Raw genomic sequence first — 12482 nt, forward strand, 5'->3', positions numbered from 1 at the left:
CACCATCCCTTCCTCGGGCTGTTTCACCCCCAGTGAAACACTGTGACCATGTTAAAAGACAATGTTCCAGTGGCCAGGACAAGAGATGCTCCCTGAGCTCATCATGCTGGCATTCAGGGCTGGTTTGCAGGTGCTGCAGTGCACAACAAAGGACTTTGGGGTGTCCATCCCAGAAGCGGAGTGCTTGCAGAGCTGGCAGCTCCCTGTGGGGACAGGGGAATGACCAGGACCCTGTGACCACCCAACCGCAGCAGCATCTGGGGCCATGGCAGTGAGGAAGCTTCAAGGTGACCCTGTGGCTGTGCCCACACGCTCCCCTCTCCCAGAGCGGGTCTTTGCTTTGGGGTTAATTATTTACCTAACAGCTAATGTTTGATCCTCTCCCTGCTTGGCAGGCAGGAGAGGTTACTTCACCTCCAGCTTCACCATTTGGTGGTTGTGACCCTTCTGTATGTCAGCCAGGGACCAAGACATGCCTCTTTGGCAGTGGGGAGGGTGGAAGGAAGGGAGGAGGGGATACCGGCGCTCGGAGAAATGCATATTGGGATATAAGAGCAAGAACGCAGTTTGGGATGAAAGCAGGAGTGGGAGCTCACTGCTCCCCCCGCTGAGCCCTCTGAATGAGGCTGTGTTCCTGCGCTGGCCCCCTGTGCCCTCGGGTGATGGCCTGGGGCTGCCGACCAGGAGCAGCGAGACGCCCGTTGCCATCAGAGGGGCGATTTAGCAGGGGCCAGTAGACAAGGGTCACACACATGGCATCAAAGCGGCTCTGTTCACCAGCTGACCTCGGGGCAGCACGGCGGGATCATGGGGATGCTTGACGGGAGGCGCACGCTCCCGGATGGGCAGCATGGAGAAAAGGCGGGGGACATGGGGACTCTGGTGCACCCCATGGAGTAACCTGAGATGCTCCTGTGTGCCGATGGTCCCCTGCATCCCAGCTAGGACAGGATGCGCAAGGCTGGTAGCCATGACGTGGGCCAGCCAGGAAGGTCATGGCAGAGCAGGAAGGTGGCTTGCAACATCCCTGGAGCCTTTCCAATGGCAACAGGAACAAATGGCTGGGTCGCTGTGGCCAGAGGCATCCCCACAGCCATCCTGTGACACCACCCATAACAAAACCACTGTGGACTCTGCCATCTCTGGCTCCCTGTGCTCTGGGTGCTGCTGGTTTGCCACAGGGATGAGGGTTGTGATATTTGGGCTCTGGGTGCCCTTTGGAAAAAGCAGGCATGGCCTGAAAGGTTTGGGGTTGAGAAGGGGCACTTGGCTTTTGCAGGGGAGCCGCTGCTTGAAGGGATCTCCCCTTACATTCCCCTGCTCCCCAGGGCCCATCCAGCCTCGTAGCCCTGGCCTCTGCCTGCTTTGCATGTTGCACTGGGGAAAGATGTGTCCCTGTTTGCTTGGGGAAGCACTGGCACCCAGCTCCCACCCCAGGCTTGGGGGCGAGTGGCATGTTTGGAGAGGAGGGGAGATCTCAGAGCCAGCTGAAAGGCGAAGGGGAGCGTGGTTGAAAATTGCATCGTTCACAATAGCCTCTTTCAGCCCGTCCCCCATCATCCTGAGCCCTGGGGGCAGACGATGGCTTGTCTGGTTGCAGAAATTGCATCGCTGGCTCTTACACCCGTGCAGACCCCCGGGAGGAAGCGCTGGTTTCCTCTTCCCTTAAAGCTGCTGTGAATCTGGCTTCCTCCAGCCCAAGATAAGCTCCATCCCTGCATCCTGGCATTGGCCACAGCCCCCTGCAGGGTGGCTGGAGCGACTGGGGATGGTGCAGCTGGGGACGGGGCAATAGGAGTGAGCTTGTGGGGTGTCCCAAGGGTAGGTGCCAGGCTGGGGCTCACTGCCAGTCCAGGGGAGCCCTGCTCACTCACCCCATCATTTTTGGTGTAGGGCTGCGCACATCTGGTTGCAAAAGAATGCTAGGCTCGAAAGGATGCTGGGCTCCAGGATCCAGAGGTCCCCACAGCTGGCGGGGCAGAGGGGCTGCACTGAGCCCTTCCCCTCCAAGCGGGCTGGGGATGCCCCACAGGATAGCCCAGTCCAGGTGCAGGGTGGATGAGAGGGTCAGGACAGGCACGACCCCAGGAGGGAGGTTTCCTCCTGGCTGGGTGCTCAGGTTTGGGGTGCCAAGCTTGGGAGGGACTGGGGTTTTGAGGGAGCATGGTGGGCATGGAGCAGTTTCAGAGCAGCAGGCTCAGGAGAGGATCAACAAGTCTGGAGTCTGGCAGAGAGAAAACTTGCCTCCATTTCAGTGGCATTTCTAATGTCCCCACTGCCTGGGTCCCTGTCACAGGGCTGGTGCTGGCATCAGAGCTTGGCAGCAGGGTGAGGCTGGGGATGCTCTGCATGCGCAGGTACCCCCAGGCTTTGGAAGAGGCACCCAGGTTTTCATCTCCTCCCACCATCCTAAGACATGTTTTCCTTCCAGGCTGGGCAAGACTGGGCTGATGTCTTTTTTTTTTTTTCCTCTTCTTTTTTTTTTTTTAAAAGAGCTCTGGAGGACAATGCCTGGCTCCAGAGCAGGGTGGAGGTTCCTGGCTGGCCCTCCCGGGCTCAACATACCTCTCATAACCCCCTATTACTCACGTGAAACACCAAGATGGAGTTGGGGACATTGAACTGACTCAGGATGGGGCTGAAATCAGCACTGGGCATCTGTTCCCAGTGTGAGCCATTAGCTGTTTTGGAGCCGGGGTGGTTGGATTTCCTTGCTCCCGGGAAACATGGAGTTAAAAAGCACCCGAGGTGCTCGCTCCCATCGAGTTGGCACCCGCCCGAGCAGTTGACATAGGAGAGGAGGAATCTAGCGCCCGGTGTGTGGGCGATGAGGATGTGCCTGCTGCCAAAACAACGGGAGCTGGCGTACAGAGGGCCGGCTCACCCCGGCCAGATGTTCAGCTGCATCGGGTAGGGGAGACCGTCCCGAGCAGAACTTCCCCAAGCGCCTTGAGAAAAAGGAGTCGGGAAAAGGAGGCGAGCTCCAAATTGAGATCATCTGGGAAGCTGACAGGCTGCGCCGTCTCGAGCCCCGTTCCCAGGGTGTTGCAAGGGGATGGCTCTGATTTATTCCCAGCTGGGGTGACCCCGTGATCTTGTTCCGGGATGACGTGGGGGGTCACCATGACCCCAGAGTGGGTATGGATGCAACACACTTCCTCGCAGCTCCATGGTTGTTCAGCATCCCAGTGCTCCAGCAGCATCCCTGCTGTCTGCACGGGCATGTTGCTACCATGGGCAAGATCCTTTTGGTTTTATCCCACCTCAGGGATGTCCCAGCTGGAGGGCCAACAGCAGGGAATGGGTGGCATTTTGGGAGTCACATTGAAATGGTGTGGTTGGAGCAGCTCAGGGAGCCTGCTGCCTTGGCCAGTCCGCAGCCTGAAGGGAAATCCCAGGCCATGGGGAGGGGAAATGGAGGGAGCTGCTGAAGAGCAGTGTTTGGGGGAAGCATGACCAGACGTGTCCCCCCCAAAGGTGCCTTGCTGAGAGTGACCATCCTCACCAGGCCGGTTGTGACTGTCCCCTTTCTGTTCCTCTTGCAGAGAACCTGAGCCATGAGGTCAGCCTCCTGGAGCTGATTGGAGATCCCCCACCGGAGGAGATCCTCAAAATTTATGGCCCTGACAACAACCCCGGCTATGTCTTCGGCCCCAATGCCAACACGGGCCAAGTGGCCAGGTACCACCTGCCAAGCCCTTTCTACCGGGACTTTTCCCTCCTGTTCCACATCCAGCCCACCACCCCCCGGGCCGGCGTGCTCTTTGCCGTCACGGACTCCTCACAGAGCATCATCTATGTGGGCGTCAAGCTCTCGGAGCTGCGGGCGGGCAAGCAGCAAATCATCTTCTACTACACGGAGCCAGGCTCACCAAGCTCATATGCAGCGGCCACCTTCACCGTGCCCACCTTGCTCAACCAGTGGACACGCTTTGCCATCAGCGTGGAGGAGGATGAAGTCATCCTCTACCTGGACTGTGAGGAGCACCAGCGGGTCCGCTTCGAGCGCTCCCCGGATGAGATGGAGTTGGAAGATGGCTCTGGGCTCTTTGTTGCTCAGGCTGGAGGAGCCGACCCAGATAAATACCAGGTAAGACCTCAGGTCACTCCAAGGAGCATCTCCAAGAAGCCTGGGTGAGGCTAGAGGGACATGACACCAGTCTGTGCCTGTTGAACCAAAGTCTTTGTCCAGAAGTCAAACCAACAGTCACACTCTGTGTGTGTCCCTGGGGAAGGAGACACTTGAGATGGAGAGAAGAGGTGGCTTGAGATGCCACCAACTTTATTGTCTTGGGTCTCACCAAAGCAAAGCTCTCAAGTTGGGCTGGCAGGAGGAGATGGGGTTGCACTACAGCAGCCACCGTTGCCCATACCTTTTCCAGCAAACGCAAAGAGCCTCTTCAAATCTCCACATTGTTAAAAATACCCAGCTCCTTTGGTGGAGGAGCTGGTTTGGCTGACAAAATGTCTCTCTTAGCTGGAAAAAATGCTTGGACCGGAGCATATCTTTGTTAGCAGACATGGGTGATATCTGCAGGAAGACTTTGGAAAGCAAGGGGAGGTGATAGCTCAGCCCGCGATTTGAGCATGACTTATGTTCTAGATAAGGTATATGGGAAGTGTGAGGAAAATGTGCAGCTGACATGGAAATCCCCCGCGGTGCTTGAGGAGAGGAAAGTTCAGGATTGCACCGCCGCGTTTCTCCTGGGTTGAGCATGGTTTGCCCAGCAACAAAGGCTCTGCCAAGTGGAGTGATGCTTTTCACAGGGAGCTTTGCAAAGCACGTTTCTGAACTTAAACTTCATGTTGACTAACGAGCAGTGCTGCTGTAGTCCTAGTTAAATGCCTTCAGGCAGGAAAAGCTCCCCCAGGAAGGGGTTAATGATTAGTGGGCTAGAGACCAGTTTGCACTGGGATTCGGGTTGGTCCCTCGAGGTCTCTGAAAGCAACTTTTTGCTCTTGAAGAGCAGCTTTTTGCTCTTGAACATGCTGGGAGGGCCAGGTCATGGCTGTGGAGGAGCTCCTCTCCCCAGCTGGAGAGGGTTTGGCACCATTTGGAAGGCAAAGCAACAGCCCAGAGCAGAGAGAAGCGCTCCTGCCTTTCTAGCAGGTGGTGCTCCTGAGCTCGCCTAACACCCGATCCCACCATCGCCCGCCCCCGGTTTTCCCGCAGGGCATAGCCGGTCTGAGGGAAGGAGGCTGACTGCCTTGGCTGGCCGAGAGGGGAGCGGGGAACGTGGGCTCAGACGTCTCCTTGTCATCTGACTGCCTTGTGGTATTTCCATCGCTGACCAGCCCTGACTCGTGTTATCTGGAACTAACGGGGCATCAAGCTGATTAAAACCTGGCCCTTGGTCAAGCCACAAGATGAGCTGCTTGCGGGCAGCTGGAGGGCTGCTGGTGGGGTCTCAGCTGGCATCTGTGCTTCTTTCGGAGTTGCCCTTGTGGCAATGGCGTGAAATTTGGAGGGGCAAAGCCTGCAGGTAACGCAGAAGCTCCTGGGACAGCAGATATCAAGGGAGTTACTGTAAATGGGGTCTCAGCTGGGGTCTGGCAGGAGGGTTTGTTTGCAGCTGGATGCGTGATAACACCTACAGCGCTTCTGCCCCTTTACTGGGGCAAACGGGCTGCAAAGGGCCCTTATAACCATCCCTCAGTTCAGGGCTGGAACCATATTATTTCCGATGCCTCTGGCAAGCCCCAGAACCAGGAAGGCCAGGCTGGAGTGTTGCGTTTATCAAAGCTTGGGCTTGCTGCTGGTGCTCTGTGGGGAGGAGAGGAATGGATTAGAGCCAGCTGTCACCAGGGTGAGCAGCTGGAGGAGGTCACCTGGGGGGCACTTCCTTGAGGGAGGGATTTTTTTTTAAATTATATATATTAAAAATATATTTATAATATATTTACCATATATCTACAATATAGTATATTTATAATATGTCATAGCCAGCCTGGCTGAACTGCAACTGCCCATGATTCCTGTTTTCTTAAACCCATTGTGTTTCCCGAGTACAACCCTCTTTCCCAGACATGGTGCACTGTGCTTTCAAGCAGCCCAAATATTATTTTAGGTGTCTTGCCCAGAGAAGAGACAGGAGGTCTAGCAGGAGGTATCTGCCCTCTCTGAGCTCACTTCCCAGTGTGGTTCTCGGCACCTCCCTGCTGGGATCAGAGGGATGGGCAGCATCCCATCCCAGCAGTATCCCGTCCCAGCAGCATCCCTGTGTCCCATCCCAGCAGCGAGGACCTGGGCTGGTCTCTGAGATGCACTGGGTGACCTCACTCACTGTGGGAGCTGTGGGGTTGAGGCTGGTACCCATGCAACCTCCCCAGCCAAGACGGGGATGCTGCCCTCCTGGGCAGTCCCGGTAGCTCAGTTACAGGGCTTTGTCTGGAGGCAGCATCCTTAGGAAGGAATTTGTGGTGGTTTCTTGTATAAACAAGCAGCTTGGATGTGCACAGTGCTTGCAAAACCCAAATAAATGGTAAGGAAGTACGGATTAGCCTAAGAAACACAAAACCGGGACTGCAGTGGAATGGGACCTGCCAGCAGCCCTTGCTTGAGGCAGAGAGGCAGTCTGTGGCTGGGGAACGCTCCAGAGTGGGGAAACAAGGAGCATGGCCAAAAAGGCCCCTGTAAAAGCATTGCTGTCTGGCTAGCTGGATCCTGGCCGCTATCTCCACTCAGCTCGCCTGGTGCCAGAGTTGGCACATGGCTTTTTCCCATGACTTCTCAAGCCATGCTGCCGGTGCTGGGCACAGGGGCTGCAAGGCTGAAACCTGCAAGTGCTGGGTTATGGATGGATGTGCGGGGGGAGAGCACTCTGCAGCAGGTGAGAAAGCCTGATGTACACGGGGCACTGGAGGACGTGGTGGCTGAGTGGCATGGCAGGTCACATCATGCCGCGGGATGGCCTGTGACACATCTCCATCCATGGCACACGTCCATTCGTGGCAGCCCTCAGTGTGGTTTCCTTCCAGGGGGTGATTGCTGATTTGAAGCTGCAAGGGGACCCGCAGGCGGCCGAGCGCCAGTGCGAGGAAGAGGAGGATGATGCTGAGGTGAGTGTCAGCAGCCCAGCTGGGGCAGGATAGGAGGCGGCCACCCCCTGCTCCCAGCTCACCCCTTGCCCCTTCTCCCTGGCAAACGCAGGTCTCTGGCGATTTCGGCAGCGGGGCAGAAGGTGGACACCAACCCTTGGGGAAAGTCAGGGTGAGTAGGTGTCCACAGGCGTTGCACTCGGCAACAGGACGCCAAGATTTTAGGGCTGGGGAGGGCTGAGTGCCCCCCACGGTTTGAGGTCCTGGGATTCCTGATGGGGTCCTGGCACCTGTCTCTTTTGGGAGGGCACCAGGAGGTCAACAGTGCCATGATGTCCCCTTGTTGTTGGCACAGGGTGTCCCAGGGCTAGTGGATGCCGTCCCCGTCACCTCTCCCCCCGTGGTGGCGGGCAGCGAGCCGAGGAGCGGTGGGGGCTCCCCACAGCAAGTTGAGAGGACCAGAGTGGAGGAGACACGGCAGGTCTCCGCGGGAGGTAATGCTGGCAGCTTTCCCCTTCCCTGCCATGCCACCAGCCCTGAGGCACACCAGCAGGGACACAGTGGGGTGGACGTCCCCAAGCATGACCAGGTCCCTTTTCCCTTTCCACAGGCACTGGACCCAAAGGTGAAAAAGGGGAGAAGGGCGAACGTGGCCTGAAAGGGGACTCAGGGACCAGCGGCATCATGGGGACGGGCAGTTTCAAGGGCGACAAGGTGGGTGAGAAAGTGTACCCCAGGAGCTCGAGGATGCCAGTGATGTGCCCGTGTTTGACACCTGCTCCTCTTTCTTTCTGTCCCACAGGGGGAGAAAGGAGAGCTGGGCGTTAAGGTAAGCATCGCTGGGGGAGCTGGGGCAAAGCCATGCCTGTCTTGACTGCCACCCCTGGGGACATGCCACCCATCCTGGATCCCTCCCATCCCCAGGGCAGCGCTGGATTTGGCTACCCGGGCTCCAAGGGCCAGAAAGGGGAACCAGGTGAACCCGGCCTTCCCGGGACCCTCTCACGGCATGCTGATGGCTCGGTGGTGGAGCAGGTCACCGGTCCCCCAGGGCCACCGGGGAAGGATGGAGCCCCTGGCAGGGACGGCGAGCCTGTGAGTTGAGCCCCTCACCCCTCGGGTATCCCACTCTCCCCCAATCCCTGCCTGCTTGCCTGCCTGCCTGCACATTGACCTCTCCCATCTCTGCCATCCCTCCCTAGGGTGATCCTGGCGAGGACGGCAAACCTGTAAGTTGGTGGGGGGGATGGTGGGGTTGATACATGCCAACCACCCCCTTGCCTTGGCACCCTCTGACCCCCGACTGCTCCCCTTTGCAGGGTGATATGGGGCCCCAGGGGTTCCCCGGGACGCCGGGGGAGCCCGGTCTGAAGGGGGAGAAGGTGAGTGCTGGTGCCAGTGTAGGGGGACAGCACATGCCGCTGCCCCCCCTTTCCTCTCACCATCAGCTTGGCTGTGCTCGCAAACCCCGCTCTCTCCTCTGTGTTAGGGTGACCCGGGCATGGGGCCAAGGGGACCCCCCGGACCACCTGGCCCCCCAGGACCACCAGGACCCTCCTCCAAGCATGACAAGCTGGTGGGTGCCCCCTGGGACACAGGGATTTGGCGGGGGGGGTATCCATCAAGCCACTGAGGTGCAGGATGCTGCCACCAGCCCCCAGGCAGCATCCCTGCACCACTGGGTACCCTGACCCTGCCCATCGATGCCTGACATCGCCCTCCTGCTTCTCCCCCAGACCTTCATTGACATGGAGGGCTCTGGCTTTGCCGGCGACCTGGAGAGCCTGCGGGTGAGTGCAGGTGGGTGCTTGTCCTGTTGACAGGGTGTGTGGGGATGTGCTCAGCCGTCGTCCCCTCCTTCTCTTCTAGGGTCCACGAGGGCCACCTGGTCCCCCAGGGCCACCCGGCGTGCCTGGTTTGCCAGGGGAGCCAGGACAGTTTGGAATGAACCGCACGGACCTGCCAGGACCCCCAGGGCTGCCAGGCAGGGACGGGATCCCTGGACCCCCAGGGCCAGTGGTAAGTGTATGGGGTGGCCAAGTGGACCCATCCCAGGGCCACCCTGTAGCAGTGGGGCTGTAACTGCCCCCTGTGGTGGTGGGGGGCTCAGTGCCCACAAGCTCCATGGGGTTTCATGGCACTGGATCCAGCTCATGGGCATCTTGCAGGGTCCTCAGGGTCCTCCTGGAAGAGATGGGGCAGCTGGGCAGCCAGGGCCCAAAGGAGAACAGGTGAGTGTCTCCTGTCCCATGTCCCCCAGGAGCATGTTATGGCTTCCACCCAGGGCAGCCAGCACCCCTGGCACATCTCTGGGAGGTCCCAGCTCCCTCCATCCCCACGCTGGGGAGCATCAACCTGCTTCTGCCTGGAACTGGGCAGCTTCTTCACACCCTCTTCTTCTTCTTCCTCCTCCCCAGGGTGATGTGGGCGACCTTGGCCTCCCCGGCGCACCAGGACCCAAGGTACTGTGCCTAGGGCAGGTTTCTTGGGGCAGGAGGGGTATCCCATGCGCACTGCAGACTGGAGGCAGGAATGCTGCTTGGGGGCCCACCTTGCGCCAGAGTGGGAAGCGGGGTACTGGTATTTGGGTTCCTCCCAGAGCAGAGCAGTGCCGTAGCTCAAGGGTGCGTGGAGCCACCGAACACCCCCAGGATGCTCTCCAGGCTCCCGCCACCCTCTCTTGGCTTTGCTCCGGGTGTCGCTGCCTCGGAAAGTGGACAGGAAAGCTGAGCAGGGTGTTCGGAGGCACAGAAGAGGGTTTGCTTGGGGGATTTTTGGTGCCCACACCCCACTGGAAAATACCCCATCTTCTGCACATCACTCTCCTGCCTGCCTGCTCGAGCTTCTTTCCTCCCCACATCCCCCAGGGTGGAGGTGAAGGCTTGCTGGGATGCACACGCTTACACTCCCCTCCCTTGGGGGCCAGGATGCTCCTTGGGATGACCCATCCACTGCAGCCTGAGCTGAGGGCAAGAGCTTCAAGAATTAAGGTTTCTTAATGCTGCCAGCACCAAGAGGGTAGATGGTGTGGCAGCGGGTATAAGTACCGATCATGCCGCTCAGAAACCTCTAGCAAAGCGCAGGGGTGCCTGCGAGCATCCCCCCTCGGCGCTGAGCTCTGCTGCAGCATCAGAGACAGTGACGTATGCAAAAGAATCCGCATTTATGATTTTAGACGAGCCTCTGGTGGCCGCCGTGCACATTGCAGGGGGAGCCGGGGCCGTCCAACGACAGCCGGCACGAAGGATGCCTGAGCTGGGCAATGCCCCTTCCTGCTGCTGTCCAGGAGACAGGGAGCATCCCTGTCCTGTCCCAAGGGGCGGTTTGGGAATGCGGGAGGGGACATGTTGCAGCCCGCTTTGCAGGCTCCAGGCAGGGACCCTTGTCACCTTATCTCATCTGTCCCCTTGTTTTTCTTGTCACCTTTGCAGGGCAGCAAGGGAGAAGCGGGACCAGCAGGAGCCCCAGGAGAAATGGGCTTAGCTGGCCTTCCTGGGCCCATCGGACCCCGCGGGCAGCCGGGACCCCCCGGTCCCCCGGGACCACCGGGGCCAGGCTACGAGGCTGGATTTGTAAGTGATCATCCCTGAGATGGGGAAGTGGGATGAAGTGGAGTGGGGCGCAGACGCAGCTCAGCCCCTTCTCCCTCTCCCCCCCACCTAGGGTGACATGGAGGGCTCAGGGCTGCCATTCGCTGCCAGCTCCCCTGGACCACCTGGACCTGAAGGACCACAGGTAGCTCCGCTCTTTCCCCTTCCCTCCCCTCCATCCTGGGCTCCCTGGGGGCGCCCTCTGCCATCACGTCCCCTGCCATCACCCAACACTCATGACACACTTCTTGTTGCTTGCAGGGGGTGCCAGGACTGCCAGGGGTGAAGGTGAGGAGCCCTTCAAACACTTTCCTGGCCCTCCGCTGGACGCAGCCGCAGGAGCCTGGCTCCATCCTTGCAGGATGCCCACAGGCAGCCTGTGGGGATGCTCCTGCTCTGACACCTCTTTCCTTGCAGGGGGAGATTGGCAGCCCTGGGCAGCCTGGCTTGCCGGGAGTGAAGGTAGGGCCACTGGGAGATTGGGATGGGCTGTGTGTGAGCACCTGGGTTTGCAGGGTGCTGGGCAGGACCCCTGTGCTCCCCATCCTGAGGCTGTCAGGAGGATGCTCCCTACTGCATCTTGCCCTTCCCTGTATCTCGTTGCAGGGAGATGCTGGTGTGCCTGGCATGGACGGCCGCCCTGGCCTGGAGGGCTTCCCCGGACCGCAGGTAGGAGGAGCATCAGCCCCTGCTTTGCAGAAGCCCCCTCGCTCCAGGCAGGGTACCCTTGGTCGCTGCAGGACCGCTTGCAGCAGCTTCGTCCCCAGCAGCCAAAATTCACATCCCCCCGATGCCTTCAGCTGTCCCCTGCTCTGGGACTGGGCTCACTGCCTGCCAGGAGTGTCTATGCTGCTTGGGACCCTGTCCCCATCAACTTGCCACCCTGCTTGCCACCACCTCCACCCAAAAGCATCCCAACCTGGCTCACTGCCTGGACTTTTCAGGCAGTGGCCTGAAAGATTTTGCGGAGCAGCAGGCAGGAGGGGGTCTCTGCTTGTGAGCCAGGGTCTGGCTGCATGTGGTGCCAAGCAGGAAGCTCACCCCTGCCTGCTCCTCCTTCCAGGGACCCAAAGGTGACAGAGGCAGCCCCGGCGAGAAGGTAAGTGCCACCGGGCTGGGGATGGGGACCAGCTGGCAGCGGCCCTGGACCTGATGGCTTGTGTCTTTCAGGGTGAGCGAGGCCAAGATGGTGTGGGACTGCCTGGCCCCCCTGGTCCTCCTGGTCCCCCTGGACAGGTCATCTCTATCTCCAGCGAAGATGTAAGTGATGGCACCTGGCTTCACCGCTGCTGGAGGAAGCTAAAATTGGGGGGGTGGGGGGAATGGCCTTCCCAGCACCCATCGCGTGGGGGGACTGAGGGAGAATTTTCCAGGAGCTATGACCTCTTCAGAGCAAGTATCAGGGTGAAAAACCTTGTTTTCTCTCTTTTTGCAGAAGTCTTTGGCAGCTTTGCCTGGTCCAGAAGTAAGTGCCCCCCCTGCTAGCCACACTCACCCCTCAGCAGTGCCAGCACGGCACCCAGTTTCTTGGAGAGAGGGGGTGTGCTCTTACAAGCATCTCTGATTCTCTCTGCAGGGCAGACCAGGTCACGCCGGCTTCCCGGTGAGTCAGTGGCAGGGCTGGGGACCACAAGGGTGGCCCCACTGAAAGCTCCAGGCACGCTTTGGTGAAACCTCTGTTTGCTGGTCCTGCTGTGATTTGCCGCAGTGGTGCTGGGGTGGTGGTGATGGAGGCAGGGTCTGCCTTTGGTGGGTCAGGGCTGACGTGGGCTCTGTGCTCCCTGCAGGGCCCAGTGGGACCAAAAGGAGACCGGGGGTCGTCTGGTCCCCAGGGCTCGCCGGGGTTGAAGGTAA

General features: G+C 59.3%; 1 protein-coding gene across 6 annotated transcripts in view; it reads left to right on the top strand.

Annotated features, from left to right (window-relative positions):
• The window catches only part of COL18A1 (collagen type XVIII alpha 1 chain), a 41959-nt gene that overhangs the window by 24084 nt on the left and 5393 nt on the right, over nt 1-12482 (top strand). For 5 of the 6 annotated variants that reach the window (XM_074829866.1, XM_074829862.1, XM_074829863.1 and 2 more), the window contains 24 exons: nt 3546-4090; nt 6979-7059; nt 7151-7210; nt 7394-7532; nt 7649-7752; nt 7841-7867; nt 7963-8133; nt 8241-8267; nt 8358-8420; nt 8528-8614; nt 8775-8828; nt 8908-9057; nt 9207-9269; nt 9456-9500; nt 10470-10610; nt 10702-10773; nt 10890-10916; nt 11046-11090; nt 11235-11297; nt 11692-11727; nt 11799-11888; nt 12064-12093; nt 12205-12231; nt 12416-12478. In XM_074829866.1, the coding sequence (XP_074685967.1) occupies nt 3546-4090; nt 6979-7059; nt 7151-7210; nt 7394-7532; nt 7649-7752; nt 7841-7867; nt 7963-8133; nt 8241-8267; nt 8358-8420; nt 8528-8614; nt 8775-8828; nt 8908-9057; nt 9207-9269; nt 9456-9500; nt 10470-10610; nt 10702-10773; nt 10890-10916; nt 11046-11090; nt 11235-11297; nt 11692-11727; nt 11799-11888; nt 12064-12093; nt 12205-12231; nt 12416-12478 (2210 nt within the window). The remainder of the gene's footprint in view (nt 1-3545; nt 4091-6978; nt 7060-7150; nt 7211-7393; nt 7533-7648; nt 7753-7840; nt 7868-7962; nt 8134-8240; nt 8268-8357; nt 8421-8527; nt 8615-8774; nt 8829-8907; nt 9058-9206; nt 9270-9455; nt 9501-10469; nt 10611-10701; nt 10774-10889; nt 10917-11045; nt 11091-11234; nt 11298-11691; nt 11728-11798; nt 11889-12063; nt 12094-12204; nt 12232-12415; nt 12479-12482) is intronic. The other variant, XM_074829861.1, reaches the window with a different exon arrangement.

The sequence above is a fragment of the Strix aluco genome, chromosome 6 (genome assembly GCF_031877795.1).
Source record: "Strix aluco isolate bStrAlu1 chromosome 6, bStrAlu1.hap1, whole genome shotgun sequence".
NCBI lineage: Eukaryota > Metazoa > Chordata > Aves > Strigiformes > Strigidae > Strix > Strix aluco.